At 35.8% G+C, this 14,448-nt stretch overlaps 1 protein-coding gene across 1 annotated transcript in view; it reads right to left on the bottom strand.

Moving 5' to 3' along the window:
- The window catches only part of CFAP47 (cilia and flagella associated protein 47), a 428,524-nt gene that overhangs the window by 97,208 nt on the left and 316,868 nt on the right, over window positions 1–14,448 (bottom strand). The window contains exons 52-53 of the mRNA XM_011996297.1: window positions 3,923–4,098; window positions 1,728–1,835 (exon numbers count right to left, since the gene is read on the bottom strand). Of these exons, the coding sequence (XP_011851687.1) occupies window positions 1,728–1,835; window positions 3,923–4,098 (284 nt within the window). The remainder of the gene's footprint in view (window positions 1–1,727; window positions 1,836–3,922; window positions 4,099–14,448) is intronic.

Genomic DNA, 14,448 nt, shown 5'->3' with positions numbered 1-14,448 from the left:
GATATTAGAATATATTCCAGTTTTAGGAATAATGTTTACTTATTGTTTTATAAATGCTAAATCCAGCCAAAAAAGCTAACACAGTCTAGTTGTAATAATAGAGTAATAAATGCACAAAGTTTTCATTCATAACATTAACAAGATCCGAATTGATGATGAGTAAATGCCCAACATATGTGACTATTTATGCTCTAAGCAAATAATAAATGAGTGTTCATAATTCTCAACTATCAATTCTAATGGTTTTGAATGTACAGCATCCAACTTGTCATCTTCATTTTTTTGTAATGTCAAAGTATAACATAATAACATAATTTTATCTATGTACAGTTTTTCATATCTCTTTACTGTTTCTTGCTAACAATATACAGTAATTAAGATTAAAATATTTAAGTATCAAATCTGTAATAAAAAGAATGGAATAATCACCATACATATATTATTTTTCACAATGTTATGGCCCTGTGACAGAGGAAAATTAGGTAATATGTGCTGAGCAGAATTCAGTTCATAAATTCAAATTATATAATTCATATAAATCACCATTTTCTTGTTTTTATATAAACTATATGCATAAAATGATTCACCTTAAAAAGAACATTATATGTCAGTTTTATGATTCTAGACTACAAATTTAAAAAGTCTCTGTAAATCATGAATTTGTTCTTTCACCAGCGACATATGAAGAAATTCAATGAAAATAACCAAAACTTCATTAATTATAATGAATAAAATATACTAAAAATCATGACAGATTTCTCATCATTTTTTGGTAAGCATCTGCTTTGTATATTACCAATTTCCCAAGTTTTCTCATACACAATACCTTAGAAAAATAGGAATAAAATATTTTCATACTAGATATCTATGCTACTATAAGAAAGAAATTTCAAATGTCATTGTTATGGCTAAAGAGCATGTACTGGAAGAATGCAACACTCTTTTGATGTGACAAGGGACAGAAATTAGTTAAAAGGCACTAATTTGCTCATTAGGGTGTATACTCTTTAAAAGTAGGGATTATGCCTTTTTTATTCCTATTTACCAGCACCAAACTTGATAAACAGTAGGAACTCAACTATCTAAATAGGAATGGTCATATCTCAAGGGATCATGGCATTAACCCACTGACCAAATGTTCACAGTTATTCATTGCTTACCTCTCCTTTGCCTTGAGGAAACTTTTGCCAGGTTTCTCTCCTTCCCACCAGCCCCTGAACTCTGCTTGTCCCTAAGCCTAAACAAGCATGCAGACACACAAAGTAACATGACCCTTTCTCAGCTTCTCCTGGGAATTAGCTGACCACAGTAAAACCCTTTTCCTGTTAGACATCACTGGCCATTGTCCCTTGCTTGTGGAGCTTTCCCTCCAAAGATTCTGTCTATATCTGCTTGTCCTTCCTTTACTTTATAAACTTTTTTCTGTTTGATTTTGCAGACCCTTGTAAACTTCTAAAGGGAGTCTTTCCCTATTGCAATGGTCTCTTTTTATCCCTTGTAATAATCCTTTTGAATAAAACTCTTTCCTTGCTAAGTCCTGATTTGTTTTTCTTTGACAAGTTTTCCACAGTGTAGTTTACATATCAAACCTTCCCTAGGAAAAAAAAAATCAATGACTAAAGATATATTTATTTTTCATTTTAGAAACTGAATGCATTATAACAATATTGTAATAGATTAACTATTTTTCTTGCAAGCAATAACTTTATCTATTAAGTAGAACTTACTTGCCAAGGTCGCACTGTATTTCTGGAATTATGGTTGGTTTTGGTAATTCAATAGTTAATTTCAGTAAATACCAGAATTCTTCAGCCATTTCAGGCTGAAAAATAATGCTGGTGGAGAGAAATACACAAAATTTGGTCAGCAGTTTTAGTTTGTGTAATAAATTTAGCAGAAGAAGTATACCCCAAACTAGTATAAATAGTTGGTTTTAAATACAACATTTGACAACTGCTCTGTAACATGTACTACTCTATTTGTAGATGTATTTTTAATTCTTCAGTTTTGGTTGAGAAAATCACTTCATTATTCAAGAAAAGCAGTGTTGTCATTAATATCTGTTTAATAAACGCCTGCTGGATCAATAAAAATGTTTAAACATGAGTAGTTTAAATGTCTTGCAGAAGGTGGAAGAGTAAAAGCCCTGCTTTTTAACTGTGGTTACGTCAAATTTAGTTTTAGTTGAATGCATGTGCATTTTCATGTGAATGCTATCGAGTGACATACAGCTCTAGAGAACTTCCTTTATGATCAGCACATCCTCAACTACCAGGGAAGCGGAGCTTGTGACAGTCTAAAAAAGTATAACTGGGGGCCGGACATGGTGGCTCACACCTGTAATCCCAGCACTTTGGGAGGCTGAGGCAGGCAAATCATGAGGTCAGGAGTTCGAGATCAGCCTGGCCAGTATGGTGGAACCCCATCTCCATTAAAACACAAAAAATTAGCTGGGTGTAGTGGCGGTCGCCTGTAATCCCGGCTACTCGGGAGGCTGAGGCAGGAGAATCGCTTGAACCTGGGAGGCAGAGGTTGCAGTGAGCTGAGATCACGTCACTGCACTCCAGCCCAGGTGACAGAGTGAGACTCTGTCTCAAAAAAAAAAAAAAAAAAAAAAAGATAACTGGGATGGTATCTCAGCTCTGTCATCTTTTACTTGTGCAGTTTTGAAAAAGTCATTTTCTCATTTATAAAATAGGAGGAATCACTCTTACCTCTTACAGTTGCTGTGAGAATTTTATGTTTATGTATGTAAAATACATGCCCCAATGATGATAGCAGAGTAGGCAGACAGTAAGTATTAGCCAAAAATTTTTTTAATGTATGCTGATAAAGAAAATTCAAGATTCAGTATATGTTCACAAAGCCTGTGAAGTCACATTGGGGCAAAAAGATCAGCCCATATTTCTAATGGTAATTTTTTCAAAATAGTGTCTTTTATAATATGTGATATTCTTATTTTCATGCTTCACAGAATAATAATTTTTATCCTTTAAAATTTCACAGATGTATTCATTTATTTACTGATTCGCTAAAATAACAATTACTGGTTTCTATTGTAGGAAACTGTACTTGAAGCACCAATAAGAGTTATTCTAAAGGATGTTACATTAAATAAAATAAGCCAGGCCAGGCACAGAAAGACAGATTTCACTTATATGTTGAATTTTAAAAAACTGAACTATTGTGGGGAGCGGGGAGGGAGGGGGTAGCATTAGGAGATATGCCTAATGTAAATGACGAGTTAATGGGAGCAGCACACCAACCTGGCACATGTATACATATGTAACAAACCTGCACGTTGTGCACATGTGCCCTAGAACTTAAAGCATAACAATAAAAAAAAAATTGAATGCAGAAGCAGAGAGTATAATGATTATTGTTACCAGGGGCTGGGAGGCGGAGGGGACACCAACTTTGAGGAGAGACTGGTCAAAGGATGCAAAATTTCAGTTAGCAGAAATAAGTTCAAGGTATTTATTGTAGGACATTATGACTGTAATTAATTACTTTAATTCCTCTATGTCCTCCAAGTGAATTATTTGTATTTAATTAAGAAGCAAAATATATGAATTTTCATCAACAAAATTGAAAGTTTAATCCCTAGTCCTCATGCAATTGTTTTCATTTGGTTCAGCTTTTGCATCCATAAAGGTTTACTTAGTAAAAAGTGGAGTGAAAGGGGGTAAAAGGAGAAATGTAGAAATTATTTAATTTGATATTCTGATAACTACTATTTTTGCACTTAAGCAAGCAAAAACTAACTCCAATTAAATCAGTACATTTTTCAGGGACTAGTATTAAACAAAGTTAAAACTATGAGCAAGTGTAATTTTAATGATTATCGTGTAAGAAAAAGTAAAATTTAAAGGTTAATTTCTAAGGTTCAACAATGAAATATAATGCCACACTGAAACCATACCTTTCATTGCTATAGCCTGTAGTTGCTGGAGAATACCACACAATATATTTGGTGCACTGTAGTGGACTCAGGATAATTTCATTATCACCATTAAGGGCAGCACTCGTTAACTGCACATCTAAGTGAAGAGCTCTATCTTTTGGATTAGAGAGAGGTATTTCAATGGAAGTGCTGTCCTAGAATTATACAACAAATATGTAATCACCTTTTAGTGTCAGCATGGTGTCATTATACTATGAAAGGAAATGTAAAGGAAATTATTACATAATATAAGGCCATTTGTTTTATTTTTTTCCTTGATACACTGTTGAATACATCTCACTAGCTTTGAATCTCTTACATGTTTTCTTTCATTAGCCTTGATAAATTGTAACCTTATTTCTTTCAACAGCAAATACTACACAGAGATCCATGTAACTAAACGGATGAAAACTATTTGTAAAATTACATTTAAAATATATTTTTCACTGGTATCATTATTTCTATGAGGTCCATTTTTCAGTGTTTACTCTGGGAATGGTACTCAAACTTTATCACACTTAAGAATAACCAGCAGAGTCTGCTAAAAGACAGACTTTTATCCACCTCTCCCCCACACCCCTTCTCCATCCCAGAGATTCAGTAGATCTGGGATGGGGTCTGAAATTTATATTTCTAGAAAGTTTCCACATGATGCTGCTGCTGCTGATGATTCAAAGGAAACACTTAAAGTAACAACGTACCTTTGCATCAAGTAGTAGGGACAATCTAAACTAAAAAGTCAAATTATGTTGATGATACATCTTTCTGTTTAGATTTCTTCCTTCTGTTCTTGTTTGTCCTGTCGTTCCCCCAAGGTACACTGTCTTAGCTCTGGAAGGCACTCTTTAAGTTCTAAGATATTTCCTGATCCTCATACTGACCCATCCTGGCTAATGACTTGTAATGCACCCCATTTCAGCCATGATCTCCACTACGTCAAAAGCTATAATTAGAGCAAATGTAGTAAAGATAATTAGTAGACAGGATGCATCTCAATTTTAACAAATTCCAGTTGCCTAAATGTTTTAACCTAAAGAAATGGAAAAGGTGGAGCATTTCAATTATAAATCAAAGCTTGGTAATAAACGTACTTTAGAACATGGAGCTATCATGAAATTTATCAAATCACTTTACAGGGGTGACAAAAAATTCTTACTAAGCTTCTGGGAACATATCTTCAAGGTAGATATTACAGCTTTGTCTATGGCTGTTTCCGAGGGCCTCGCTGAGAATATTTGCCTGATCACCTCTAATAAATAAATGAGTTGGAGGAATGCTACATTTTAGAGGAATGGAAACAACATTTAGTGTGGTGAACAACGTCTGGTGAAGAAAGATGGAAACCAAGCATATATACAAAGTAACAATTAGATTAGAGCAGATATCACTTATTAGAAATCAATGTTGATTATAAATGCAATGAAAAAATAGTCTTCTACAATGGTTTCTGGAGATATTAGAATTATGAATTCTTAAAATAAGTGGGCATTTAAACATCTACAGCAAAATATTCAATGCTCATAATTATAAAGAAGGAAAAATAAAAGTGTAAAACGTAAAATACTGAACAGTGACTAATTTCCTGGGTAACCTGGCATATTTTATAAAGTTGATACAGGACTTGGCCTCCAAGTAAGTTGCCAATGGTCAAAAATAAGAACAACTAGAAAAAAGGGTATGCCAAGGTAACAAATACTATCAACCCAATATGAGCCTAGAGATTTTGCTCAGGGCTTAAGACAGAATATGGAAATGACACATTTGGCCTAGACATTTGTCCTGGTCTACTACTCAGACATTATTCAGAGAAGAACAGAGTCCATTCAACAGAATGCTATAGCCTTTCATAGAAGTAAAAATGCTAGAATCTAAACCACTGAGTTTCAAAATGTTTTAACCACAACCCAGAATAATTTGTTTTATATCACAATATGGTTCACATATACATACCACAAAAGTTTTACAAAACAATCCCTGCATTTATCACATGTAATATTTTCTGATTCTTTCTACTACCTTTTATTCTATTCTATTTCCTGAAAAAAATAATGCTAGTTTTGACCCACACACCTGTTGAGACCTACACATTAGATTTAGATTTAGATTCTGGTCTAAAGAGGAATAAATATTGGAATATAGAACTACCTGAGGTCTTATTACATATATAAGTCTTACAAACAAAATGGAACAAAATCACATTAAACCTACTATTTTCTGTGTAAACTACAACCTATCTAACGAGACCATGCTCTCATGCTACCAAAGTGTCATAACATTCTACAGTTGGCCAGATCTTACGAGTGGGAAATATGGATGGTGTCTATGGAGCACTTAAATCACAGCTCCTCCTTGGCATCCTTGCAACATCCATGACAAATACTATTAACTGATCACTTCACTCTTATTCAGTAGGTCTGGACACATCCTCAAAATCCTTCACAGAGCAGCCTTCCAGAGAGCAATCGTTGAATGCTTAGCATTACCAGTACTGCAATCTCTTGAAAATCTCTGGAATCTCATTATTTGGAGTTTTGAAAATAGCAAGACTCAATAGAAATAAATGTTTCACTATAGTCAAAAGCTTTAAGTTTCTAATTAACTGTACTATATTTCTAGTATGGTAGAAAGTATCTCAAATGTAACTATACTTACAAAAATGATTTCTAAATTTCATTATTGTTTGGATATTATTTTCTTCTAGGTTTAAACAGAAAAACTTAAATGACACCTTAAACATAATGAATAATTTGTATTTTAAATATCCACCTGCCAAAATATCTTCAAAATTTCAGGGAATATTGCTTTTCTAAATATCAATATTTCTTAAGGTTGTAAAATTACATCTTTAAAGTATTTGATATGTTCAGTAAGTTAAAGAGAAGAAATTTTTGTTATCTCTCATTTTATAAGATGAGCAAAACTCATGTTTATTCTTGAAACAACTTTCTTAGGTTATCTGTATGATTACAGAAATGCATAACCATTTTGAGAAAATAACATACAAAATAAAACATTAAAATTATATTTAAAACAATATTAATTGTTTTGGCTAAGTTATCTTGCCACCTCACATTCCATTTTATTTTATAAAGAACTCTTACTAAATGAGAAGTACACAGTCCATTGAATTCTGTGAATACTTTATTTATAAAAACGTTTGAAATACTTGGCTGGTGTCTATTTTGCAAATGGCATATTCCTCCATTTTCATGAGCAGGCTTTTAAAGTTAATTTGTGTTCAGAATGAAACATAAATCAGTTTTGACTGATTTTTTTTTTTTTTGAAACTCAAGTAAAACAGTAATGGCTGAACATTACATGATGACTTCTAAAGCTTTCTTTCATCTTCACATGGGCTCTTTTAGGTTTAATGATAGAAAGCATTCTTTTATAAGGTATCCAATATTTTTCCTGGCTTGTACTTAAGAATATGGTAGCAAACATAATGGCTGTTTAAAGAAATTGCTTCCATTTCTCAGACTCCTTTGTAAGAGGACTAAATAATGCATATTTAATCCCGTGAAATACAAGTAAAAATTTTAAAACAGAAAAGACATTCACAAGATGCTGAAATTGAAAATAATTAAAACATTTAACCACTCATGTAGAAGTGGAATACTCTTTTTAAATATATAAAAACAGTTGTATTGAATTTTGCAAATTATAAAGATTTTCAGAGGAAGTTTGAATACCTACACACTTTTAAAACAAATATTAGATATTTTCAGCATTTATGTATATATATGTATACACATACATATTATTTTATTTTTATTTTTTTATTTTTTGAAATGGTGTCTCGCTCTGTCGCCCAGGCTGGAGTGCAGTGGCGTGATCTCGGCTCACTGCAAGCTCTGCCTCCTGGGTTCACACCATTCTCCTGCCTCAGCCTCCTGAGTAGCTGGGACTATTGGCGCCCACCACCGCGCTCGGCTAATTTTTTTGTATTTTCAATAGAGACGGGGTTTCACCGTGTAAGCCAGGATGGTCTCAACCTCCTGACTTCATGATCCACCCACCTCCCAAAGTGCTGGGATTATAGGTGTGAGCCACTGCACCTAGCACATATATATAAGTTATATGCTTTTCTTTTTTTTACAATGGAAGGAACTTACGGAGAAGTTTAAAAACATAAATTAAATCAGGTCATTCATTTCGTTTACACCCTCTATTGGCTAAATGCACATAGACTAAAATCTTTCTTCTTGCCTTTTGAGGCCCCAGGAGATCTGGCCCTGCAAACACCTCAAAAACTCTAATCATGAGTAACAGCCCCACTCCCACCCCATCAATCTTGCAACCTTTCCTGTCCAGCTGTGGCCTCTCTACCTCTTCCCTGCTTCTCGACTGCCTATGCTCCTTCTTGTTGTGTCCCTTCCCACCGAGCTCATTTTGTTCTGAGGGCTTCTGCACCATTAGTCTCTCTAGTTGGGTGCATTGCCACAGTCTTCAAGCCACCCTCAATGTTACCCTGGAATATTTTTGTTCATAGAATTATCACTGTCTAAATTTACCTCAGTCATCTATTGACATTATAACAGGTACACCGGATAGACTAACCTTAGTGGAGTGCAGTCTGAAAAGTCTCTCACTACTGCTATCCAAACCCCTGAAGGAGCTGCCTTCCTCCAGCCCTATTATTATCTCAAGGTAGCTCCCAGTGCCAGAAGAGTCTAACTTTGAGGTATTTATAGAAATCTCAAATCAATCAACACTTTCTTCTCACATACAATTGAAGTCTGCTCCTGATCCTCCCTTTCTGGCACCTCATCCTCACCCTCAGGCCTGTCTGGGAATTTTGCACACTGCTTGTGAGGAAGGAGGTAAACATGGCCTGCTCTTTTCAACCCTCTGCTCCAGCTTCCTCTCCTATGATCATCGTGCTGATGTGGCTGGCTCTTTCAGGTTGCAGGATGAAATGGGATGACAGGTAGAAGAACAATACCCACTTACTTAATTGGTACTACCTGATCTTATCCAGGTGAGTATATAGGTTCCTTTTGCCTTCTTCTATCTTGAATTACCCCCATGTAGACTCTCCAGGAGTCTTCTCACCCTAGAGGAATGTTTCTTGGGCTGGGTCCTTTCAGATAAGCTCAAGCCTAGCCTTATTTCATTACGTCAAATTCACTTTGGTCTGCTACATCTTGACTTGTGCTGATGAAAGTGCATCTTGCTCTCACTCTAACCACCTTCCCTCTCTCTGTGGTCCATTCTATTGGTAGGAACTCACTGAGAGCCAGGGGCATTAAACTGTCAGCTTCCTCCCCTTAAAGAAGACACTCCCACTGTCTTTTTGTTCTGGCCACCACAGATATGAGCTGTAAATGGGTGATAGGCTAAAGATTTCTCCCCTCCCTTGATGTGCCAGAAACATCATCTCTCTGTAGGGAGACCCTCTGAAACTATTGCTGTGGAATAAAAGATGAAATGCTCCTGATTATTGTAAATACAAAATTGCATGCAGGATTGTGTAAAGACAATGCCAGGTTGGACTGCCAGAATGAGCCAACAGCACATGATATGCTTCCCCCTGCAGAGAGCCTATGAATGGATGTGCAGTCAGGGAGGTTTCACATCACCAGGATTCCTATCCCAGAAAAGCAGATGTTCATAGCTCTGGGAATGAAATGCAACCCTCATGGAGAGCCTATAAACGGATGCATGGGGGGCACCTGTCCATATGGATAAGATAGGGCTATAAATGCCCTCATCTTGCCACTGCTCTTCTAGGCCTCTTCAGGGTTAAGGCATACTCCCTTCTGAGAATTTCTAGTCTAACCGGTTGTCTAGCTTCACGTCCTGTTTCTATGGATTGCTTGTAACCAGCTTTTGCTGTAACTGTTACTGCTGATTAATATTTTGCTAATCATAGGTTATGGAAAGACTGTGTTTCTATTTTAAGGCTCTGTTAGAAATTACTGATGCACACACTATATTGTAAATTCTTATCTCTGTATACTGTACTTCTGCATACGAATGTTATGTTAAAGAATTACTTCATCCCCATGTGACCATCTCACCTCATAATCAAATGACCCTAAATCTCTCACTAACCTACCCCCGCCCTCACTAAACTTAATAAAATGCTGGCATATCCAGTGCATTGTTGGCACCGCTGGACCAGAAGGTGGTGACCCCCCTGGACTCAGCTTTCACTATCTTGTGTGTGTCTATTATTTCTTAACCTGCCGATCCACCTGGGAACAAAGAGAGAGCTCCATTGCATTGCGGGCTGCTGGCCAGATCCTGCAATCTCTCTCCACTAAAATCCTAAGTTCCCCTTTCATGACATGAAGATGTCACTTGGAAGTGGCTGTCCAACTAGAGATTCCATTTCCCAGAGCCTCTTTCACCTGGGCTTAGCTGTGTCACTAGTTTTCTCCAATTGTATGTGAGTGAAAGTGGTGTGTCACCTGTATGTCAAGGCCATTAAAACTATTGGAAATTCTCTTCTCTCTGCTTTCTTTTTCTCCAGCTACATGTAGGGACCTCTGAGTCCCTAAAAAGGAAGGAATCACAAGATGGAACAACCCTGGCTCCCTGAATCACAACAGGGAGTATGCCACCCACCAACCAGGGACACATTCACTAGAATGTTACAATTGTTAAAAACTTTTACTGTGTTTAGCCATTGCAAATTTAGGGTTTATTTGCTGTACCAGCTAGATATACTCTGAATACTATATTTAGAGAGTCTTAAATAAATGGCACAGCAACCACTTTCATAACACAAATATATGTGTTATATTTCTTTATATATAAGAAATATAATTATCTATAGATAATTCTCAGGTTTGTGACTTCATTTGAAAATCCAGGGTAACAGGAGAACTTCCCAGGAAACATCCCAATTCAATTACTTTATTCGTTTTCTAACTCCACTAGAATGGTAGCTCCATGCAAATAGGGGCCTTGCTTGTATTGTTCATCACTGTTCTTTAGCATCTAGAACAGTATCAGGAATATCAGAGATATTCAGTAAATACTCATTAGAAAATAAAATGTACAATTTATGAGATGATTTAGTGTTTGTGTGTATGTATATACCTATTATGCATTATATATTAAAAGTATTACATATTATACATTATATATTACATATTACATAATATATAGAATTATTGAAATGTCTGGTATCTTGGATAATCACAACTTTTAACTAAATAATAAAGCAACTATGTAAAAATCTAACTCAGAAGGAGTTTAAAAGTCTCCAGTTAATTCAGCCTGCCTCCTTACTTGAAAGTTACTGGGTGAAGACAGCAGTTTCAGATGGGAGAAAGACTTTATTGCCTTATCACTTTGTCACTTGGTTGCTGGTTCATACCTACTCTAAGAGGAAAAAGTGTAATTCACTGAGTGCACTAAACACTTCATCATTTCCTGCTTGGTCAGAATAAATAAAGATTATTTACTTCCACATAACCATTGAATTGAGTCAACGACAATTCAATATGCACTAACATGAAGTATTTTCACCATACCCTCTCTCAGAAGATAATCATGAGTTCATTATAAAAGGATTATTTCTGAGGAGAAAACACACAATAATATTAAGTAAGGCATATTATTGAGGAAATCTTCAATTTTAATTTTATTCAATTTGAAAACATTACCAAGTCAGTAAACAAACTGAACTAATGGGTATTTTGAAAGTATCATGTAATTGAGAGGAAGTGATCATTATAATCTGGGTCAATAATTTTCCTAAATTGAAAAGTCAGAACTCAAATAAACCATGTAGACAGCTATGCTTAGAAACACCATTGTCATTCTTTTGCTATTTCCATCTGTACAACACTGTATCTAATGACGTCATGCCTTATACCCACCCCAGTCCCCAATCCTCCATCATATGACCTGAAATGTATAGAATGCTGAGATGCAATCAAGGTGGTTTGCTAATGCCAGACTGGGGGACACGTATGTTGAGGATGCATTAATAGGCACCTGGGAGTTGTGAAAAAGCCAGAAAACACTGGAAAAGTCTAAATTTGTATTCAGACACACCCCATAACCTTGAGAGAGAAAGGAAAACTATTAACAATAGAAATATTTCTAATTGCAAGGAGTGATCCCTAGGAAGCAACCTCCTGCTTAACCGTTTAAGATAGTATTCCGCTCCCCTCCCACCGCCGTATATGTGTGTGTATATGTATTCTCTACATATATATGTAAGTATACATATATATGTATATGCATGTGTGTGAATTATTAAAATGTTAACTCTGAATGACCCTGTAGGCAAGCCATTTTGAAGACTGTTTGTCACGAGTTAAGTAAACAGTGCTTAAGATACATTACACATGATTTAATAATCATGGGGTATGGGGTATCCCAGGGGGTAATTCTTGACACAGTGAGTGGGTATTTGCCTTGATTTTTTTTGCATGTCAGGTGTTTGAACTTGCATAAATGAATCCAATGTCATGTTCAGTCAATTCTTCTTCATCTGCATTTATGGAAGAAGGCAGAGGCATGAATAGGTCATAATGACAGAGTAGCCAAAAATTGTTTTCCTTTGGAATGTTCATTGTGAAGTTTAATTGAAATAATGGTCTTTCAGATAGCTGTGATGTTGATTTCAACTAATTAATATACTCCTGACTTAAAGACCTACATGAGAAGGAATGGACAGTTATGATTTTCTTACCTGACCCATTCCTTTCTATCTCCTGAACACTATTTCACTCAGAAATATAGAGATATCTCAAAGTAATCATAATTTTTCATCTCAAAATGTCCAAGGTAAGATATGAGTTTTAAAACGACGTCTTTATTCATTATGTAAAATTTGAACTTGCCCACAAAATCACAGATTAGATTGTTTCCATCAGAGCTAATATTAAGTTTTCCTCATCAGGTACAATAGGCTGATAGTTTGCCATATTAACCTAGGTCACCTCACTCCATTACCCTCACCTAATTTCCAGTGCTAAAGCTTTCTAAACTCACTGCATGCTAGGTAGGATTGCTATACCCTGAATGCAAGGAAAAGAAAGTTCGTCTAGTTTTTTCAACATACTCTTTTTTCAGATATTTTACTGTTTTGATTCTATTGTTCTGATATAAACCATAGTTTTTGGAGAAAACTTGCCTAGCCAGTGTTAATAACCAAGAAAGAATAAATGAAGTTTTCCTCAGCTGGTGGTGGCAACAGACAGAAAACACACACTTTACCTAAGACTTAAACTTCCTCCTAAATTCCTGTCCTATCTCAGCTACTTTAGTGACTTTTCACTGGAATTTAGAAAGCCTTAAGGATGTTCTGCTGTGTTCCTTTGGGGCTACATGAAATTTGATGGGGAGAGCCCCTTGATATTCAACGACTAGCCAGTAAGACTTTTATACTGCAGATGTCAAGACAAGATGGTAAGGACCAAATTCCCTCCATCTCTGAACTTGGAGTCAGGATGCCCTCTAAGTTTCCTTTTAACCTCTCCATAACACCCGGGAGAATGGAGCATGAGAACACTGAGGAGGAGTTGAATCTGACCTGAGAGGGAACAGAATCTGACTGAGTTTACCAGAAAGTAAAGACAAACCTAAGTTTGGCTTCTAAAATCAGCTCTTTATCCCACTCTCTGTTTTTTAAGAGTAAATAGCTAAATCTCTATTTCCATGTCATTTCTGCAAATCACACTGGTTAACATCGTATCTAACCAGAACAGCATTGTCAGTAATTATGACCAAGGAGAGTCAATGGAATTCATTATGACTACCTAGATACTCTGTAAATACAGGTCAGCATTCTTGTTTTAACTTGGAGTAAAAATTTCCTGAAAAGCTTTGTTTGTTGAAATTCTATACAGAGTCGTTACCGGAAAAGTTGTATGTGTGAACACTAGAAAAGGAATCAGCCTTCAGAGCACAGAGCTTGGCCACCAGAGATGACTTAGATGAAAAAATAAAAAGAAATAAGGTGCGGGGGGCGGGGGGGCGGCGGGGGGAAGAGAAGAGGGAGGGAGGAAGGGAGGGCGTGGAGGGAGAATGGGAGGATTGAGGGAGACTGAGAGAGAAAGAGAGAATAAATGCATCTTTCCTTCTGGCAGAGCACCTTGTTTGGACAGCAGACCCTCTCCAACACACATCCTTTTCCCTTTAATTAGGCACTTCAGTGAAGTGCAGACAGTTGACAGTTTAACTCTAGGCATGGCCTTGATTCCACTGTCAGTTGAAGTGAAAGTGGCTAATTATTGCTGACCTTTAAAGCCATAGACATTATGCACAAAATCAATTCAGAATTTACAAATAAGTAAATGATTCAGGAAATATTCTGGCAGTTAATGTAGATATTAAATCCAAGTATATTAACTCTATAATTTTAGGAAGAACATTATATCTTTTGGGAGCCAACAAGTACTTTAAATTTTTTTTAAATAGAGTATAGGCAGATTAGAGATGAGATTTTACCATAATTCTAATTTTTATAGAATATTTTTGTATATGAGTGTTTTCAACATTAATCAAAATAGTCTTCCATAGCGACATCTACATTTTTT

This window comes from Mandrillus leucophaeus, unplaced genomic scaffold (assembly GCF_000951045.1).
Source record: "Mandrillus leucophaeus isolate KB7577 unplaced genomic scaffold, Mleu.le_1.0 Scaffold509, whole genome shotgun sequence".
Taxonomy (NCBI): domain Eukaryota; kingdom Metazoa; phylum Chordata; class Mammalia; order Primates; family Cercopithecidae; genus Mandrillus; species Mandrillus leucophaeus.
The sequence above is the reverse complement of the archived record's forward strand: the minus strand, read 5'-3'. Positions and strand labels throughout refer to the sequence as shown.